Below are 19,185 nucleotides of genomic sequence, written 5' to 3'. Positions count from 1 at the left end.
ACACACACACAAAATTTGGAAGTTTCAAATGGGGCCTAATACACCACATATGTGGCTATCTGGGATGGTGATTGTGTGTGTAGCAGTTCCTTCCTAATAAGCCCTCAGTGCTGCTGGGAGAGTAAAATGGGGAGTGGGGAGCTTTATGGCCTTCCAGATGTCACTGTACTATGACACCCACCAGCCACAGCCCGCATGGCCAACGGTCAGTTACGTTGAGAATTGTAGACCAGCAACACCTGGCGGTTGATAGTTTCTGCACCCTTGGAGCAAAGTGAGCTTTTCAACTGCTCTGGATGCATATTACATTGTGCTTGTGTGTGTGTTACTGTAGAAAGATAAAATATACCAGGTATGTCCAACTGGTCAACAACTTTGCTGAAGGCTCCCCCTAAAAAGCTCAACGAGTTTGGTCAATCCAATGGGTACTTCACTGCCAGTTTTTTTATAGTGGGAGTAAATCGCAGTCTCTTGGGAGTTAGACATGCCTGAAATATACAAATGAAATTCATGGGTTTGCATCCCAAGTTCTGCGGCATGCTTGTTTTGTGCATTTCCTAAGGTGGAGGCCAGACATCACTATTAATATGCATCCTCTTTTTTCTTTTTCTTTTTCCCCTTCCCTAGGGGAACTGAGTGGTAACTCGGACCCATTTAAGGTGAGTTTAGCTTGTATCTGTAGCTCTCAACTTCTCGTGTCCCGCGTCAGAGGACTTCAGGAGACCATAGAGCTGTTCTGCGTAGCTGTCCACTGGGGTCTGAGTGGACTTTCAAGGGCTGCAGTATGGGAGCCACTGTGAATAGAGAATGCCCTTGGAGAATTGGGCCCAAAAAGCAATCGCTCTTATTTGTGTAACCTCTAAAGTGCCTTGGTCTGTGTGTATTCTGTTCCAATAGTATAACAACTCTGCTGGAATCAACTATGAAACGCTGGGCCCTGAGGAGCTCCGTACTTTGCTCACTACGGTGAGTACCAGAGTTTCCTTCTGCCTCTTGCTCTCGTGCACCCTCAGCTTCAAGGGTTGCCTGTTAACTATGACTTTCTTTGCTATTGGTCGTTGACTGCAACAAAAAGACTTGCTTACTATGGCTTCCTACCAGAACCTCTTTTGTGAAATCACAGCATCCAAGTCAGTGATAGCCGGAGGGCCCATGACATCTGTTAGCCAAGTCCCACGGTGTGTTCGGCGGATAGATTAGCTATTTGCAATGAAATACTAGCTTTAATATTTATTTAGCCCCAGCTGACTTGTTTGTTGGGGTGTGCGGAACAGGGAACAGCAGAGGAGGTGGCGGCACAGGCAAGACTCTGTAGGGTTAGGTTTTGAAGCACAAGGTCAGCCTGGATAGCTCAGTTGGTTTAGAGCACGGGGCTGATAAGCAGGTTGCAGGTTCAGTCCCCGTATGGGACAGTGCATATTCCTGCATTGCAGGGGGTTGGACTAGATGATCCTCAGGGTCCCTTCCAACTCTTAAAAGTCTGCGAAGGTTGCCACAAAGGCCTTGACTAGCAACGTGGAGATGACAGTGGCTGACGGAGGTGTGAAAGAAAGCTGTGTGCGCAGGAATATATATTGAGGCACTCTGTGAGCTGCTGCCTAGGTCTTGGTGTGGGTCCTCTCAGGTTTCCTTGTTTTTACCCCATGGAGTGGTATCGAACTTGCCTGGGATCATGGCTTTACTCTTTGATCTTTCCCCTACTCTGAGTGGGCACGTTCCTCCACGTCTGTCTTCTCCACCTCCCAAGTAGGGTCGTTCATAGCTTCCTTGAGACCGGGCTCTGCCCCTCCCATATCTCACAGGGCCACCTCATGAGAGTTCCCTTGCTTCCAGGTAGGCCATATTGGCTCACCCGCCTCCACATTCCCGATAACTTTCCATCCTCCCTCAGCCCCTCTTAGAGCCACTGTAACTTTTGTCTTTATCCCGGCAATCCTCATGGCATTTCTGAGAACTCTCCCTGCATTTAGAGTGTTGCTCCTCAATTTCTGGTGGCAAAAATTATTCTTACAACCCCCTCCCGCCGTTTACTTTCCAGAATGTGTACAAGTAAGAATCGCCTTCCCGTCAGAGCTCCCTCCCCACCCCCAATACATTTGCGTGAGAAACTGTTTTGAGTGCCACCCTTGATTAGGAAAGGCCAGGGTAACAACCTAAGCAGAGATGAAACAGGTAGCCTCCTCTGAGAGGTGGGCATGTTTGGTTTGCAGGGATCAGCTAATCAATTCCTTATTCCCCAGTTCTATTATACCATACAGTTAGAGCATTAGTGGTATCATGCCTGGCCGAAAGGGGCCAGCCCACTTCTGTCATACTCGTGGACTTTGATTTATTCGCTGCTGCACGCTTTTTATTTGTTGACGCCGTATATTTCCTTCTCCGTAGCAATGTGGGGTGATTTCTGAGCACACCAAGAAGATGTGTACACGGTGAGAGCAGCCCTTCCTTCTACTTTCTTGAGCCCCATAACCTCTTTCCGTTCCTCTGCCGGTGCAACCGTTCCCAGGTCACGAGGAGAGTGGGAGGTATTCACAAGACTGCCTGCTTGGGGTGGCTGGGTGGAAGTCCAGGTTAACTGCAATGGATCTGAAAGAACACCCACACTCGATCCGTTCGCTGCCGTTGACTCAGAATTTACGCTTGGGGCCAAAACATGTCCTGAAAGCCAGAGGGTGGGGGGAGTGTATTTCCCGTTGGATTAGCTCACAGACTGCTTGCACAGGCTGAAGGTGGAAGTGGGAATCTTCCCGACTCTTCAATCTACCCTTGCAACTCACTGTTGCTGGTTTGCCTGTCCCAATGCACCTTTTTTTGCTGGTCATTTATCAGTAGCTTAAAAGGGAACTAGCTCTTAGTGAGTTTGCGGAAGTTTCTTTGCCTGCTTGCTTGGAAGAGATTGGGAGTGGCCGCTGAGACCATATAACACCGGTCCTTAAAGACCTACATTGGCTCCCAGTACATTTCTGAGCACAGTTCAAAGTGTTGGTGCTGACCTTTAAAGCCCTAAACGGCCTCAGGCCAGTATACCTGAAGGAGCGTCACTACCCACATGGTTCAACTTGGACACTGAGTTCCAGCTCTGAGGGCCTTATGGTGGTTCCCTCACTGCAAGAAGTGAGGTTACAGGGAAGTGGCACCCGCCCTATGGAACGCCCTCCCATCTGATGTCAAGGAAATAAACAATTATCTCACTTTTAGAAGACATCTGAAGGCAGCTATGTTTAGGGAAGTTTTAATGTTTGATGTTTTAGCGCTTTATTATTAATAATAATATTCTGTTGGGAGCCGGCCACAGTGGCTGGGGAAACCCAGCCAGATGGGTGGGCCATTATTATTATTATTATTATTATTATTATTATTATTATTATTAGTTTAAGTCACCACACGTGGCCCAGCAAACAGTTGCTTACAAACCTGCCTTAGTCGTTGTCATAGGACATTCAAACCACTGGGAGCTGTGCAGGAACTGCTGAAAAACTTGCTGTCTGATTTCTGTAACCAGCAAATTAAGCCCAGTTTTACCACCACCACCACCACCCAGTTTCCCCAGAATTATGACTGGCTGTGGAAGGATGTTTGCATTGGGCTTGACTGCCTGTCGGGGTGATGGATAACTTCCTCCCCAGATGGCAATGGGTGCCATGTGTTCAGTTGCCAAGTGCCCACCATAGCGCTTGCTGGTCTGCTGTTTATGGTCCCAGTTGATGGTTATTTGGGCTCATTGGTATCCATTTAAGCCTGGTGCTTGTGTGCTGCTTCTGATATCTTAACCCTGGTGAAGAGACTGGGAGTTGTCCACCAGCTTTTTCTTTATTTTTGATTTTTGCACAACACTGGTGGGAAACCTCTTATCCTCCAGGCGTTGGACTCCAGTTCCCATCAGCCCAATCAACATGACCAATGGTCAGGGTTTATAGAAGAAAAAACATCTGGGAGGCCACAGATTCTCCACTTCTGTCACACAGCCGTGGAGAAGTCGTGGAAGCCCCATGTCTTTATGAGTAGAAATCCTGGTCAACATCCTCACTCTGGCTTCTGAGGCTTCAACTGAGATGGCCCCGCACTTGCAAGCCTCTTGTTTTGCAGCCATGAGAGCTACCAACTTGCTTTTAATGGAAGACAGCTGAGGTCCAGAAAGTCACTGAAATCAGTGCCCACTTCCCGAATTTGAACTCTTGTGCAAAATACACAGTTCTGGGTTTATTACTGGACCAAGGGGCCTATCTTTTTTTAAAGGATGCTCCTGGTTGCATGTTCCAGCCCCCGAATGAGCCCTGCATATGACTGGCTTAGTTACTCCTTTTCCATAATAGCGCAAACATTCTTTACTGCAGTCCAAAGACCCACAGAAACAGTTTTGGAAGCGAAATACCGCAGGAACACAAGGAAAAGATTACAAGGCAGTCACTGTGCTTTATCCATTTCTGGAATGAATAGCAATCCGTTTAGGAACAGGAAAACCTATGTTTCTCAGCTTGTGCCCCATCCCTGACTTTTCCTGTTTTTCCTGCAGGTCTTTGCGCTGCCCCCAACACACGGATGAACAGCGGAGGTCAGTCAGAGTCTACCTCCTGGGACCCTCTGCGTAAGTGTGATGGGATGGAGGCAGGGCAGGTGTGGTGTAGGAAACGCCCCTCCCCCCAAAAAAGTGTCATGTGATTAACACTTAAGTTCAACTGGAAGGACTCTGGAGAAGGACTGTGCTTGCTTTTTTTAAAAAAAAGCTGAATTCTTCAACGGACATAAATTGAGCATCTTTCTGTAGCTGATTAGCATAATTCTGCATAGGTGGTCAAGGGGAGGCAGCAGGACTGGGAGAAACCTTATTCAGCCATCCTGCTCTCTTCCGGTCGTGGTTTTGCAGCTGCGAAGCTTGCAGGTGTTTTTTGTCTCCTTTCTTAGTAAACCCACACTCAGTGCAGTGTTTTGTGTTCCTTTGAAACCGCAGAGTTCATTTTGTCTTGCCTGGAATTTGCTGCCTGGATGGAAGCTACCTGATCCAGCAGCAGCTCTCACAAACATGGCTCCTCCTTCATTGGCTACTGTGCTTCAATACGCAGCATGCATTGAAAGCACCCAGATTCTGCATACATTACTCACCTGAACGATGCATGCCCTCTCTTTCTCTCTCTTCCTTTTTGGCATAAGTTCCCTTCTGTTTGCACATGAGTGGAAAGCCAAGAAGTTGCCCTGAAGCCTTACCATCACCAAGTCATCCTCAGCCTCTACCCACTCAAATTTCTGCGATTCTACCCCATGCTGCCCACACATCTTACAACTTGCTTTCTCAGTCAGCTAGACAATTTTGTTTTAATGCACTGCACAACATCAGATCACATCCCCGTTACTCTGTATTAGTTAACAACTAGGGACCCTCCAGTCCTCAATCATTATTGCAAATTTTAAAATCTCCATTTTACCTGTAAAAGTTGGACATGGTGGGGACCAGCCCCATGTCAGTCCTAATCTTGTATGACAACTTTGTTAAGAATCTTGAAGTGTAAATCAGAAGATTTTGCCATTTTGGTCTAGTTCAAGGATTGGGAACTTTTAGGGTCCTCTAGATATCACTAGATTCCCACCTCCTATCAGTCTCAGTCAGCGTGGACTGTGGTCAGGGACAGTGAAAATGGTGGTCCAACAACACCCGGAGGTCCACAGCTTCCCCAAGCCTGGTCTAGTCTATTTCCAGGAGTGACCAGTCAGGTGACCCTGGGGACAAAAAAATTCACTCCCATAGTACCTGGTATTCAGAAAATATACTGCTCTTACACATGGAGGTTCCATTTGGCTATAAGGCTATAAGATCCATTATCCATGAATTCATTCTAATCCTTAAAAAAGAAAAAAAAAGAAAAGCCATCTAAGCTAGCTATCTCCTTGAAGTCACACCCATAATGATGCATTACTTCTGTCTGCAGCCAATAATTAGGGGGCCTGGAATGCTAACGTTGGGAGTTATCTCATCTGCAAAGTGAACGTTTTGCAAACCTTTTGTGGAATCCTTTCTCTGGAGAAAGCAGTCACATTGGATGCAAAGGCAAGGAGGAGGAGTGGAGTGTTTTGCTTTGTGACGCTGCCTTGTTTCCTTTTTACTCTCAACATGGCTTTAAAACCTCAGCCGAGAAGCTGCAGAAGTAGCAGCAGCTGCTGGAGGGTGGGTCATCTTGCTCCTTCACCCCTTCTCATACATCTACCCCTTTTCCTAGCTCACTTCCCGAGGCGGAAGGCAGTGTGGAGAACGACAGTTTTGACGTGGCAGAAAGTCAAGCCCTCATGAATAGACTGCAGTGGGACGGATCTTCAGATATCTCGCCTTCTGACTCTGCTTCATCGAAAGCAAGTAAGAATCGGACGGGGTGCCCAGTTAGAGCACGGCATAAGTTGGTGATGGACTGGGCTGCCATTAGTGCTGGGATGGCATGTTCTTTGTGCCTTTTCTAAAACAATCTTCCCCAAGAACCTTTCACAGTGGTACCTCGGCTTACGAACTTAATTCGTTCCAAAGGTCCATTCTTAACCTGAAACCATTCTTAACCTGAGGCGTGCTTTCGCAAATGGGGCCTCCTGTGCCGCCGCTGCACGATTTCTGTTCTCATCCTGGGGCAAAATTCTTAACCCGAGGTGCTACTTCCAGGTTAGTGGAGTTTGTAACCTAAAGTGTTTGTAACCCGAGGTACCACTGTAATAGTGTGAACTTATTACTTTGCATAATATATTGTGCTTGTCATTGGGAAGGGGCAAGGATACTGAAACAATACCCGCAGCATTCCGCCTTAACCTGTCATCCATTCCCATCCACACCCATATTTATTTTCTTATTTTTTTGGCCAGGCATTGCATATGCTATGTGCTTCCTAGTCTGTAAGACTAGGGTGAGAAATCATATGGACCTCCATATGTTTCCTGGACTATGACTCCATTGATTCCTGGCCTTTCTGAACTATAGGAAGTTGGAGACTAACAATATTTTTTTTTGGGGGGGGGGGCGTTCTCCAGCACTGCTTTATGGCCACAAAGACTGGCTGGAAATCTTGAGGGATTGGAGGGAGTCTTCCAGGAACCTGGAGGGTCCATGGCATGGAGACTAACAATGGTGGGCAGGATGCCTTGAAAGATAGCTTTGTCCTTTGATAATGTACAGCCTTGTTTGGTGACTGGGCCCAGGAGACATTGCTTAGCACCCCCTGAGAGTGGAGAATTCCTTTCAGAATCCTCTGCCATGCCAAGAAACTCCTTGGCAGATAAAATCAATGTGGGAAGGATCCCCTGAGTATAGAAGACTAGAATCCCACTGTTCCAGGTGTTGGGCGCAGCATGGCAGCAGTAAGAGGAAGACAAAGAAGCAGTCATAAAATAGCTGGATCTTGGTGTAGAACGGAGGAAGCATTTAGGCGACTAAGAACTTTGAAGACAGAGATACATGCCAACTTGTCACATGGTGATAATACTGAGCAGCGATGTACATGTCGCTTCTTGGACCCGATAGTTCTAAATTTATGCAGTTGATATGTTTGGCTGAGAGTTATTTAAGTGTTGAATGGTATTGGGACGATTCTTGCATGCATGCTTCCTCGTCGTTGTTTTGCATGCGTGAACTGGCTGTCGCGGGTATGAATGAAGTGGCCGATGCATTCAGTCCAAGAGTGATTGATCGGAAAGATACAGTGGTACCTCGGGTTAAGTACTTAATTCGTTCCAGAGGTCCGTTCTTAACCTGAAACTGTTCTTAACCTGAGGTACCACTTTAGCTAATGGGGCCTCCCGCTGCTGCTGCTGCGCGATTTCTGTTCTCATCCTGAAGCAAAGTTCTTAACCTGAGGTACTATTTCTGGGTTAGCGGAGTCTGTAACCTGAAGCATATGTAACCCGAGGTACCACTGTACAAAGTGTTGTCAACAGAGGAAAGTGTCTATGAAATATACCAGAGGCTTAACGAGCACTTGCCTTCTTCTCCACCTCAGGTACAAACAACTCAGAGTCCCGGAAAACCAAAAAGAAGAAACCGCACATGAGCCTGGTAGGAGGTGCTCCAGGAATGAGCTCCAGCAAGAAGAAACTGAAGCCGAAGCAGCTTGCACCTCCCACCCCCAGCCTTTATGATGACATCAATTGAATAATGCTGGGATGAGGATAAAGAAAACAGGGAGGAGGGGAGATGCCCCGGAACCCCGTCCGACCCAGTTCGCGGGAAAGGAGCAGGACTGTCTCCTCTCAGGCACACCTTTTTATGAACTGTGAAGAGAGTTGGCTGCATGTCTCCCTTTTCCTCCCAAGCCTCCAGCACACATTGCACAGCCCTTTGTGTCCACTGGATGTGAGAACGAAAGGACCGGACTGCTTTTGGTGCAGTGAGCACCCACCTCTTCCGGGGAAAAGCGGGGGGTGGTGTTTTGAGGCGGGGCCTTGAAGATGAGTGACTCCGTCAGCCAGGGAGTCGCTATTCTCTTTCCTCCCCCACCCCACCCCCGTCCCCGTTTCAACACGTCTATTTATTGTGATGTTAGTGGATGTTCAATCATGACTATATATACGGTGGCATTGTATCGCTTCGCAACCCTGGAGACTGACTGGGCGGGGTGGTGTGTGTCAGCCTGCAGCCTTTTTGGCCTGGTTTGCGAGAGAATTAAAGGGTCTCTGGGGGGAAATGGAGAATGTCTGTTGCGCTTCAGTGCCTGCCCTTCCTTCTCGAGAGCCTCTGCTCCAAAACGGAGCCTCCTTTCCGTCGTGTGAAGGGGGCACCAGATCGTGAACCTGCCTCTGAGCTGCTGCGGCGGCGCTCCGTTGTTCAAAAGGCTGTCTCCGTGGCTGCTGTATCCCTCTTGCCCTCCCAGGCAGGAATAATGTTCTTGCTGCAGAGAGCAGTCCTCAGACGTCTGCACAACCTGAGCAAACTGGGATGGAGGCCAAAGAGAGGTTTGGTCTTGTGTTGCTGCTGTCACTACTGCCAAACGGTGTCTGCTTCCCTGCCAAATGGCATTTCCAAGACTGTGTATGAAGCAACATGATGAATGGCTTTGATGATGTGGGCAGTCTCTCCCGGCGATGCATGTCAGGAAGCTGGTGCAGCTGTTTGCTTCCGAACTCTTCCTATACTGGGCACAAATCTAGGTTTTGCCCAACCCTGGTGAGCCAATACCATAAGATTTGCAATGCTTTATACATACTCCGTATGCAGGTATGAATCTCCATACAGCCCTAAAAATTGGCTGTAAATTTAGAATAGTTGGTTGTTGCTTTTTTTAATTAAAAAAAAATGGCTCTGCTGTCTAACATCCCCCAGAAGATGTTAATGAAGGTCAAGCACAGTAGGGGCAGCGCTGCCTTCCCTACTGTGGCCTGTGTGGGTCGATGAATCTAAACAAAACCTTGCTGGAGTATTAGAGCCAATCTAAGTGTGCCTGGGTGGGGCAGCAGAAGAGATGGGAGGGAGGATGTATACTCTTAAGTGAGTACTTCCACCGCTCTCTCCCCATCTATATAAACCTCCCTTCCACCTCAATCCTGGCCTGAATTCTATTCCTTCTGTAAGCAGGTGCAGTTTTTAAAACGCCAGAAATCATGGTGGTCCTAGTTGGAAACTTGAAATTGCAAAGTTGATTCTGGAAGGTGGAGTGTTGCTGGTTTTCATTGTGTCTCTGTGCTTCTCTTTTCCGGAATTTTGACAAGACTTAATAAGCTTTGTGCAAGCCCAGCCCCGCCACCCCCAGCTTCTGAACATACTTAAAGGGAATTTCTCGTGTATTCTTCTTCCCTTTCCTCTATTCCAGAGAATGCAAATATGTGTGTGTTTGGGGGGGGGGTGGAGAGACTAAGATTTTCCTCCCATAAATCTGTTCTGTTGCAGCTACGCACATACCTGCTTCAGCACAGCGATGTCTGCTGCTGATGCTGGTTTTTCAGGACTGAGCCTTTCGAACCTTTTCCTCCATTCTCATAGCAGCTGAAAAAAGCCAGTTGGGTCGCAGATGAAAGTCCGCCTTTGCCACGGCTAAAATTCATGGGCTCAGTTCTGTAAGGAGAGGCTTCTCTGAGCAATCACTTACTACAGTCCCGAAACAGAAAACTTTTCAGATGTTCAGCTGTTTGGAGGGTCTCCGAAGAGCCTTATCTCTTCCTGCTTCCTCCTTAGTTTCTCACACTTTTCCTGCCTGTGAGGGCCCAAATTGTGGCAGCCGTGTTTCCCTACATTGCAGCATGGATGCTGAATCTGCAGTCACTGAACGGGAGTGTGTGACGGATGATGTTCAGCATGTCTGGAAGTAGAGGTAGCCTACTCAGCAAGTTAACACCATTTTTAGTTTTCTCTCTTTCCCCACCCCTTGCTCCTCTTCACTTTGCTTCCCTAGGCAAAAGGTACAAGGTATGCAGGGACTGTTCAGAGGACGAGGCAAGCTTTTGCCCCACATGGAGCAAGAACTCCATGTTATTTAAAGATAAATAACATGACTTGGAGCTCTACCAGCTGAATTGTACAGTTCTTTTGTCTTGAAGGGATGAACCCTGCACCACAACCAACCTTTTTTTTTAAAAGGTCACCTGTTTTCTTCTATGGCAGTCTGCCCTCCCCCATCATTAGAAACCAATGCTTCATGTTGTGCTTTAGCAAATGTTTTTGAAAACATGACTTGACAGCCTGTGCTATGCAGGCAATGATCAGCCTTGCACCCGCTTCTGACTTAACTAGTTGAACCGAATCATATCTTTCCAGAGAGAAATAGTAAGGAAGAAGAAGAGGTAGACTTTTATTCAAACCAGGATCAGTTACCTTCTCTATGCCTGGCAACCAGTTGCTACCCCATTAAAATTATGTACCTGTAAAACTAAAGCGGCGCAAAAGTGGCCAGATTGAGGGAAAAGGAAGACCCCTGCTCAGCCTCCATGGTTGCAACTGAACCCTTTGGGATCATGTTGCAGATAACCTAGGAAGTGTAGCATCTGGGGAATTTTGAACGTTAATTGAGGGAGGGGTAGGGCGGGGGAAGACCTAGGTCTTTTTATATATGGCTCTTTATCTGCACTTGCACCCTTTAATTTTTTTAAGGTAGGCCTGTTTCACTTGAAGAAGAAAAAACAAACCCGTGTATTCTATCATGAGTGGACTGTTGAGAGGTTTTTAATTTGTTGATGATGATGTACAAACTGCACCTATATCTTTGAACATGTGCAGAAATCATTGGAGTAAGTACTGTACTGTGGTCTCTGAATTATTTTTTAAAACTTGTTTTGTGTATGTAATCTCAGCTTGTACAGGTAGGTAGCTAGATTTTTTTTAAAAAAACAAAACAACCCTGTCAAATCTGTATTTTTTTTCCTGCCCATCCATGGATTGCGGAATGCCTGTGTAAATAAACTGCAACTCTGCTTGGTATTTGAGCCTCAGGCTGTTCTTTGTTGTTTAGTCAATTAGTCTTGTCCGACTCTTCGTGACCCGATGGACCAGAGCACACCAGTCTTCCACTGCCTCCCGGAGTTTCGTCAAATTCATGTCGGTTGCTTTGAGAACACTGTCCAACCATCTTGTCCTCTGTCATCCCCTTCTGCTTGTGCCCTCAATCTTACCCAACATTAGAGTTTTTTCCAGAGAGTCTTCTCTTCTCATGAGGTGGCCAAAGTATTTGAGCCTCAGCTTCAGGATCTGTCCTTCCACTGAGCAGTCAGGGTTGATTTCCTTCAGAATGGATAGGTTTGAACTTTTTGCAGTCCATGGCTGTTCTTAGTTCTGTTAAATTGTTGCTTTCAATGCCTACTCAATCCTCATCTTGAGAGTACAGTGTTGAATCAGATCTTCTGTTGAAACCAGAGGGTCCTTGGCTTTTTGCTTTTACAAAAAAAAGTGCAATTTTGGACAGCACCTGAAAGACTTGAGTGTGAGTGTGTAGACACAGAGTCTAAAATAATCTAATTGTCAAAAGGCAGGCATAAGCACATTGTGAAACCTCAAGAAGCTACAGAGCAACAGCTTTGCAGGGTTGGGGAAGAGATGAGTGCTCTACAAAGCTCCTGCTCCCTCTCAAAAGCTAGAGTAAATCGCAGGAGCAAGCATGTAAGTGCTAACTCAGAGTGCTGTCCAACTCCCAGAATGTTTAGCTTTTCTTGAAACAAAATTTGGAGTCTACATAGAGCACACAATCTTGCTGTAAGGCTAGTTCTGGTTGAGTGTTGCAAGATTACTCCCATCATCTCTGAGTTCTGGCCATGCTAGCTGGGACTGATAGGAAGCAAGCAGGTAGAGAACCACAAGTTAGGCACCCCTGTTTTAGACTGTAGATCAGGGATGTCCATCCAACAGGTCGATCACAATCTATCGATCAATTGTGGGGCATCCCTGGTCGATCCTGATCCCCCCCCCTAAAAAAAGCTCAACAACTCTGGTCAATCCAATGGGTAGATCGCTGCCATTTTTTTATAGTGGGAGTAGATAGCAGTCTCTTGGGAGTTGGACATGCCTGGTGTAGATCATGCAGCAAAGCTGTTCTGAATTTGGTGGTGTGAAAAGCCTATATATGAAGAGTATATAGAGTATATAAAATTTGGGTATGGAAACTTCCCAGCTCCAGCAAAAGACCTTTTAAGCAAGTAAATAACTGGACATATATATGTAGCACACCAAAGACTGGGGGGGAAGAGTCCAATCTCCCCCAATTTACAAAAAGCTTCCCTGCCTAGGCATTTAGAGGTGATGCTTAATTGTCACAGATGCCTGTTTTTATTTTCCTTATTTTCCTTCCTCTTAAAACAGATTTGAACAAACTCCACAGAAGAAAACACGACATAAAATCTGCATGGATTTTTATAATACATTTCACACAGTGGATGTCAAGCGCAGGTTTAACTTAAAAGAATGATTTCTGACAACTTTTAATAAATGCCTTGATTTTAAAAGCTGGATCAGTGGTACAAATACTAGAGATTGATTTTGAGGAGGAGTGGGAAATTACTTGGCACTGATAATTACCATCGGAAATATCTGAAGTTGCTTATTCAGTTCCAACTTAGGTTAGCAACCATGAGGCCTGAAATTTAATTAACTCCCCCAACTCCCTCCACTTAAGAGACAAGTTGTGGGATTTAAAATACTTTAGCAAGCTCAAAGAGAAGTCGCCTACAACCTAGCGGAGAGGGGTGTAGAGATTACATTTACCATTCCTGGTCTTTTATGTCTTTGATGTCAAATCATCACCTCTGACACAGAAGACAAGGGAAATTCAGCTTGCCTGTCTTCTATCTGAAGCCCTCTCAGCCAATGACGAATTCCAAGGAGATACATGTGGTTTCAGTACTTGTAAGTCAACCTGGTTAACCCCCAAGTGCTGCCAATATTCTTCCTGTAGACAGTTAAGAGGCAAACCATGCAAGCGTCTTGGTTACTAATGGCATTCTGGATCATAATCCTTGCAGAGTGTGCACATGCAAATGGCCCTCTTTGAAGAGGGCTCTTCTTTTCTACAGCACAGGGGTAGTGTGAGCATCTCAATGGAGTCCGTACAGTAAGAAGTGGGCAGGTGTCTTCAGAACATAGTTCAAGGTGCATGTATCTTGGCAAGGTGGGAGGGGAGAAGGCAGGTGTCTCACTAGTTCACAGTGTGTCACTGTGTAACTACCACGTAATTAGTGGCGGTGAAATGGAGAGAAGCATGAGCCCAAAGATCATTCCATTCATGCTTTCCAAAGCAGCAGCAGCAGCAAACTAAACAGGCAAATGCTTAGGTGGAGAGCCCGTTTCCTCTATTGCGGGGCTCAGAAGTCTTAAGAGCACAAGGGACAGGAACTGTACTTCAGTACAAATGGGTTCTCTACGATAATCATCACCAAGTTCCAAGTCCTAGTAGCTGTGGAGGAGAACGTGGCAGCCAAATCTCTCTTTGAGGCCTAGAAGCTGGACGACAGCAAGGCAACGCTTCTGACAGCTGAAAGGATTCTATCCTGAGAGTAGGGGGAAGATCAGAGCAAACACCTGTGGCCCTGCTCTCTTCTATACTTGTCTCGTTCCCCTCTTCTAGAATCACTCTCCAAAGATAGCCAAATGCTGTAGCGATAGAAAATGTAGAAATTAAGTACAATTTTTCAACTCAAAGATTTTGTGGAGCTCTAACCTCCATCAGCGGAGAATTCTGGATAAGAGCTTTATATGTCCCTCACAGGGTATGAATGAGTGGAAGTACGAAACAGAGAGCACTCAAGATTTGGCAGCTAAGGCCACTCCCTCCTTCCCCATGGCTGCTCATCGTCCATACATCCCGAAAACAAGGAAACTAAAAAAGACAGTCGCCCCAACCAAGGAAATGGTGGCCGGGGCTGTGAATAACTGCCGGTAGTTGATACGGAAATACCAGATGACCGCCAGCATCACCACAAAAATGGGAATCATCAGGTTGCCCATGCTCAAAGTGATACCGCCAGCTTCCGATGGTGCAACCACTGGGTCAGGCATGGCGGAGGTAGCAGTCTGAGAAAGATGACAGTGGATTACGCAATTGTCCAGGATGTTGAGAGAGCGAAGAGTCCGTGCCTGGTCCTGGAGAAGCTGGCCCTGGTAGATAAACTTCATCTGATTCTCCCGGCCTGGGAAGTACTTGCTTTGGAGAGAAAAACAAGGAAATGAACATCTAGGCCAAAGAGAGAGAGAGAGAGGGAGGGAATACTGATGGGACTGCTTTTAAATGGGTGTTCTGGCGGAGACTGAGGAGAGTTGTAGTACAAAATACCTGCAGGGCATGATGTTGTGGGGTAAGGCCGCTTTAAAATAATCAACAACATACCTCACTACCCTATAAATAAATGTGTTCACAAGTAGCAGTTCTCATAGGGGATGTGGAAGTTGGTGGGGTACATGAAACAAGGGGGGAAATTTCTGCATGCTGGATCCTAGTAGCCTGGCAGCACTTCCTGGAGTGTCCATGGCTCACATCACCCCAGGGGTATTCCAAGAAGTGCTGCTGGGCTGGTAGTCGGTGCACAGAGGTCTTGTACTGCTGTGAGTGCACTTGGAGGTCTCAAAGTTTTAAGAGGAATAAACCTCCACCCCAACCACTTTGTAGGCTAATAAACTACACGCAGCTCTTGCTATTTACCTACCCACCCACCCACCTGCAAAGCTTTCTTTGAAGCTTTCCCACTCTTTGGAAATATTTTTTGTTCATCTCCCACCCCCACCCTCAAATGTGTAGTGCTGTTTTTTAAAGGTCAGGTGAATGATTCAGCTCAGCAGACTGCTGTACAACATGCTTCATGACACTCAAAATGAATAGGGTTCGTCTGCTAGCGCTGCTCACAGCTGCATATAATGCAATGGTTCCTTATAATCAGTATGCCAGAACCACCCTCCACTAGTCTCCTTTGGACAGAACTTCTTTATGTGCAAAACTAAAACTTATTTCACAATACTGAAGAAAGTATACAAAAAAATGTCAGCCATAAGTATCCAAGAGAGCATTTACCTGCATGATCCTCTACATTATTCTTTCTCATTGTATTGTGTCATCCAGATTACAGTAGAATCATAGAACTGTAGAGATGGAAGGGACCCTAAGGGTCATCTAGTCCAACCCCCTGCAGTGCAGGAATCTGAACTAAAGCATTCATGACAGATGGCCATATGATCTCTGTTTAAAACCCCGCCATGAAGGAGAATCCACAACCTCCCGAGGGAGTCCGTTCCACTGTCAGAGAGCTCTTACGTCAGAAAGCTATTCCTGATGTTTAGTTGGAATCTTCTTTCTTGTAACTTGTGCTAAAGGTTTTTTTAATGCACATTTTAATGATCAGTGACTAAAGATTTTGAGATGTTGCATCCTGTTTATCAAACCTTTTCTTATCAATGGTTTGAACACATGTACAGATGATGTACTTGTGCAAGTATTTCTTTTGGCTTTCAGTTGTTTAGTATTGTTGACAACATATGAGACAAACCATTTTACTTACTTGCTTTAACTGCAAAAAAAACAGGTTGCACATTTCTCGCTGTTAATATGTGGACGCAACACTTTGGACTTGTGCATATTTTATTCATATTCAACACCACTCACCTCTTGAGGATGCCAATGGTGTCTTCTGGCTTCACAATGGCCACCTCCTCTGTGTCATTGAGGAATTTGAGGCGCACCTTGATAAATCCTGGGTTTGGTTCACTCTCCTCCATGACAGGCACAGCTTGTGGAACTCTCTGGTTCTCTTGGGAATCAGCAGCAATAGAAAAGGTCCTTTGGGACAGGCCCTGAATGTCCAAAAGACGGTCTAAGGTAGCATCTGAGCTACTACTGCTGTCTCCTTGCTCAACTGCAGGACCTGCATCAGAAGCAGGACCCTCTTCTGCCTTCTCTTCAGCCCCTTCTGCAGCCCCTTGGGGCTCCGACTGTTCTGACACCGAGTTCCCCACGTAGCGTTCGATGGGGCTCAAGTGGATCACTGCTGAATCTCCAGTAGCCACAACCGTTCCTAGAAGATGGCTGCCACCATCCGCCACATATGTGGAAAGCCAGGCCAGGACCAAGGCCATGATAAGGACCACGACGCCAGCCACAACAGTGACTTCATCCCCCACACCTTCAATGATGGTCACTTCAAGGGGCTCCATCTCTTACCTTTAGAGAACAGGGGAGCAACAAGGATAGCAGTTCTGGCCTTGACAGCAGAGGGAAATTCAGATGGCATCTGATTAGGATTTCAGTCCCATGTCTCACTGCAGTTTTTAATTAAGGAGAAAGAGAGACAGTGGTTTTTACCCCTGGTTTTACCTGCTGTTTTCAGTTTTCCTGTTTCTCTGAATGTTACATAAAATAGGCATCAAAGTCAGAGAGGCACAATTCATAGTTCTCAACCTAGTCCCGTGAGATTTAGCCCCTACCTCAGTCATGACCTCAAGGAGCCTTGGGCAAGTTGCTATCTCAGCCTCAGTTCTCCAGTGGTAAAATGGGAATGAAAGGGTATTGCAAGGATAAACAAGACAATGTACAAAATACTTTACAATCTGTACAAAGATGGATTGATGATATATACTTAGTGAGAAAGAGGATCTAGAAAACAGAGCAGTTAACATTGCATGCTGATGCACACTATCTTTCCAACAAATCATCAGATTTCTAGAGACCTATGTTTCTTTGTATTCCAGCAAATCTTTTTTTAATTTACCAGCTTGGTAGATGTTATCAGGAGTAAGATATCAAGCAGCCAAAATTTATATGACTTAAGGACATACTTATAGGGACTAGGTTTATTTGTTTCTTACTTACCAAGCGGGATTTAGATCTAAGATTTGTAATAGAAGCCAAAACTTGTAGGCTGAAGCCTTCGTTATCCCACTAGATTGTAACCTAAGACCTTCACATCCTCTTGCCTGCTAGCCTCCCTGTCCAATATTAAAAAATAAAACTGCCTCCAGGTTAAGAGAAGTTTCCATTTGCAGAACCAGTTTGTGAGGCAAAACTATGTCTTCATGGAAGCGCCTGGGGAAGATTAGTTCACAGAAGTACATTACTTTGCTCTGTGCTGGTTGTACTGGTTTTCAATAGATTTTCAGCCCAATTCAAGGCAGTACTTTTGATCTATAACGTCTTAAAATGTCAATACGGTGAAGAAAGCAGATTACTTGGGGAAAAGAGACAGCTATGACTGAGTATGCTTTCCTCAGTCTCAGCTTTGCTACTGACCTTATAATAGCAACCCAATGTACAGAAACTAAGCAAGTGAAGCAATTCCCACTACTTATCTCCATGCCAGAAAAATATCTTTAATTTCCTCCTGTCCAGTTGACGTTAAAAGGGGCGGGGGGTGGGGAGTGGCAGAGATATACTCCCCTCTATCTCATTAGGATTTTTAAGATTGACCCAGACCACCCCCTTATCCAATGATGGAAAAAATACATGTGACAGGCAAGAATTAGCTTCCTGCCATTGGCTTTGATGGCCTGCTGGGGAAGTAGCCACAGTAAACAAAAAACTGGGGCACATTAAGTTTCCATTGATAAGGGAGGGAGCAAGGAACCAACAACTTGGCATGACATAAGCACTTAGTGACATATGCACTCCATGTAGTCCTCCTATTTGCACGATATAGCACAGGTGATTTCCATGTTCTCCTTGGCCCCCAAGGAAGTGTATGCTAGCTGAGAGCTTTCCTGTTTTGCCCAAGTGCCTCAACCTGCCTTTTGCTGGGTTCCTGCTTCTCCCTTCTACGAAGCCTTCAAGGAGCCTGTCCTCAACTCCTGTCTTTTAGCCTTGCTCTGATGTTCCCCATCACCTTTGATCCGGTCCCAAGTTTCAGCAAGATCCGTCTCCCGGGTATTAACTTCTATGGACATTGCCCCTGCCCGATGCCCCCCCCCCCGCAAGGTTTCCTTCTCCATTCCGTTCTCCCTCTTCGGCTTCGCCATGAGCTTTCCTTCCCAAAGTTAAAAACAAAACAGCCCACTAGGCGGGGGCGGGGGGTGTTGCTTGGGGGAAGGGACGTGGAGCCTCGCCAGTGCAAAGGGAAGCAGCTTCAGGGCCGCGCGAGGTGACAGAAAGGAGGCAGGGCGAGGAGGAAGCGGGGCCAAAAAGCAGCGTGCAAACGAAAAGAAAGGTGCCGGGGCAGAGGAGACGCTGCCCGAAAGAGGGGCGGAAAGTTCCAACATTTCCGCGGGCAGGAAAGCGAAGGCAAGGGCGGAGAGGCGCCGAGGGGAAGGCGGTCCGGCCGAAAGGGCAGCAGCAGCAGAGCGGGGAGCGGGCAGCGCTCGCAACCGGGAGGCGCCGAAGGACTTCCAGGGGGGGAGAAGCGGAAGGGCCCAATTCAAAGGGGTCTCGGCCCCGAAGCGTCAAGCTGGGGGCCCGCCGGGAACCTGTCACTCACCTGCCCGAGAGCCCTTTCTTCCCCAGAGGAAACGGTTACGTCACTAACGCCCGCTGCCTACGTCACTTCGAGGCGCGCGAGGTTGCCAGGATGGAAGGCCGCGGTTGCCATAGCAGCGGCTGTGGAAGGGAATGGGTGACGTGTATATTACGCGTCCAAGGCGTATTGCGTACATTTAGCATTTTATATACAGTACTATCCAGCTATAAAATGTTGTTTTTGGCCAAAAGCGCGAGAGGGGGTGCCTTTCGTTTTCCAGTGAACAGAACAGACAGAACTATATAAATTGATATATATGCGCATGTCCGATTATTTTTATCGTGCCCACCCCCAACAACTTTCCACCCGAGGGGGGAAATC

The 19,185-nt window shown here is 46.6% G+C and overlaps 2 protein-coding genes across 7 annotated transcripts in view; one reads left to right on the top strand and one right to left on the bottom strand.

Annotated features, from left to right (window-relative positions):
• The window catches only part of ATXN7L3 (ataxin 7 like 3), a 29,302-nt gene extending 17,931 nt beyond the window's left edge, over positions 1-11,371 (top strand). For 4 of the 5 annotated variants that reach the window (XM_083582261.1, XM_083582263.1, XM_083582262.1 and 1 more), the window contains exons 8-13: positions 628-659; positions 898-966; positions 2,386-2,429; positions 4,514-4,585; positions 6,210-6,343; positions 7,965-11,371. In XM_083582261.1, coding sequence (XP_083438387.1) covers positions 628-659; positions 898-966; positions 2,386-2,429; positions 4,514-4,585; positions 6,210-6,343; positions 7,965-8,116 — 503 coding nt within the window. In that variant the 3' untranslated portion in view covers positions 8,117-11,371. The remainder of the gene's footprint in view (positions 1-627; positions 660-897; positions 967-2,385; positions 2,430-4,513; positions 4,586-6,209; positions 6,344-7,964) is intronic. The other variant, XM_083582265.1, reaches the window with a different exon arrangement.
• Positions 11,372-12,775: 1,404 nt separating this feature from the next.
• Positions 12,776-18,959, bottom strand: TMUB2 (transmembrane and ubiquitin like domain containing 2). 2 transcript variants are annotated; one of them, XM_083582269.1, is made up of 3 exons: positions 18,826-18,959; positions 16,029-16,681; positions 12,776-14,579 (listed from the first exon to the last, which is right to left on the bottom strand). In XM_083582269.1, exons 2-3 carry the CDS (start codon positions 16,574-16,576, stop codon positions 14,225-14,227), a joined length of 903 nt encoding a protein of 300 aa, XP_083438395.1. In that variant the 5' UTR covers positions 16,577-16,681; positions 18,826-18,959; the 3' UTR covers positions 12,776-14,224. The 2 variants fall into 2 exon arrangements, with proteins under 2 accessions (XP_083438395.1, XP_083438396.1); XM_083582270.1 differs by lacking the exon at positions 18,826-18,959 and adding an exon at positions 18,139-18,384 and having other exon boundaries at positions 16,029-16,677.
• Positions 18,960-19,185: the final 226 nt, after the last annotated feature.

The sequence above is a fragment of the Podarcis filfolensis genome, assembly GCF_964270895.1.
Source record: "Podarcis filfolensis genome assembly, chromosome: 13".
Taxonomy (NCBI): Eukaryota; Metazoa; Chordata; class Lepidosauria; order Squamata; family Lacertidae; genus Podarcis; species Podarcis filfolensis.
Note: the sequence above shows the minus strand (reverse complement) of the source record. Positions and strands in the feature narration are given on the sequence as shown.

Bases quoted from the DNA above. Each gene is read 5' to 3' on its own strand.
- TMUB2 (XM_083582269.1), bottom strand. From the start codon at position 16,576: ATGGAGCCCCTTGAAGTGACCATCATTGAAGGTGTGGGGGATGAAGTC. The intron at 14,580-16,028 runs GTGAGTGGTGTT...TTCTCTCCAAAG, and splicing joins ACCATTGGCATCCTCAAGAG to CAAGTACTTCCCAGGCCGGG.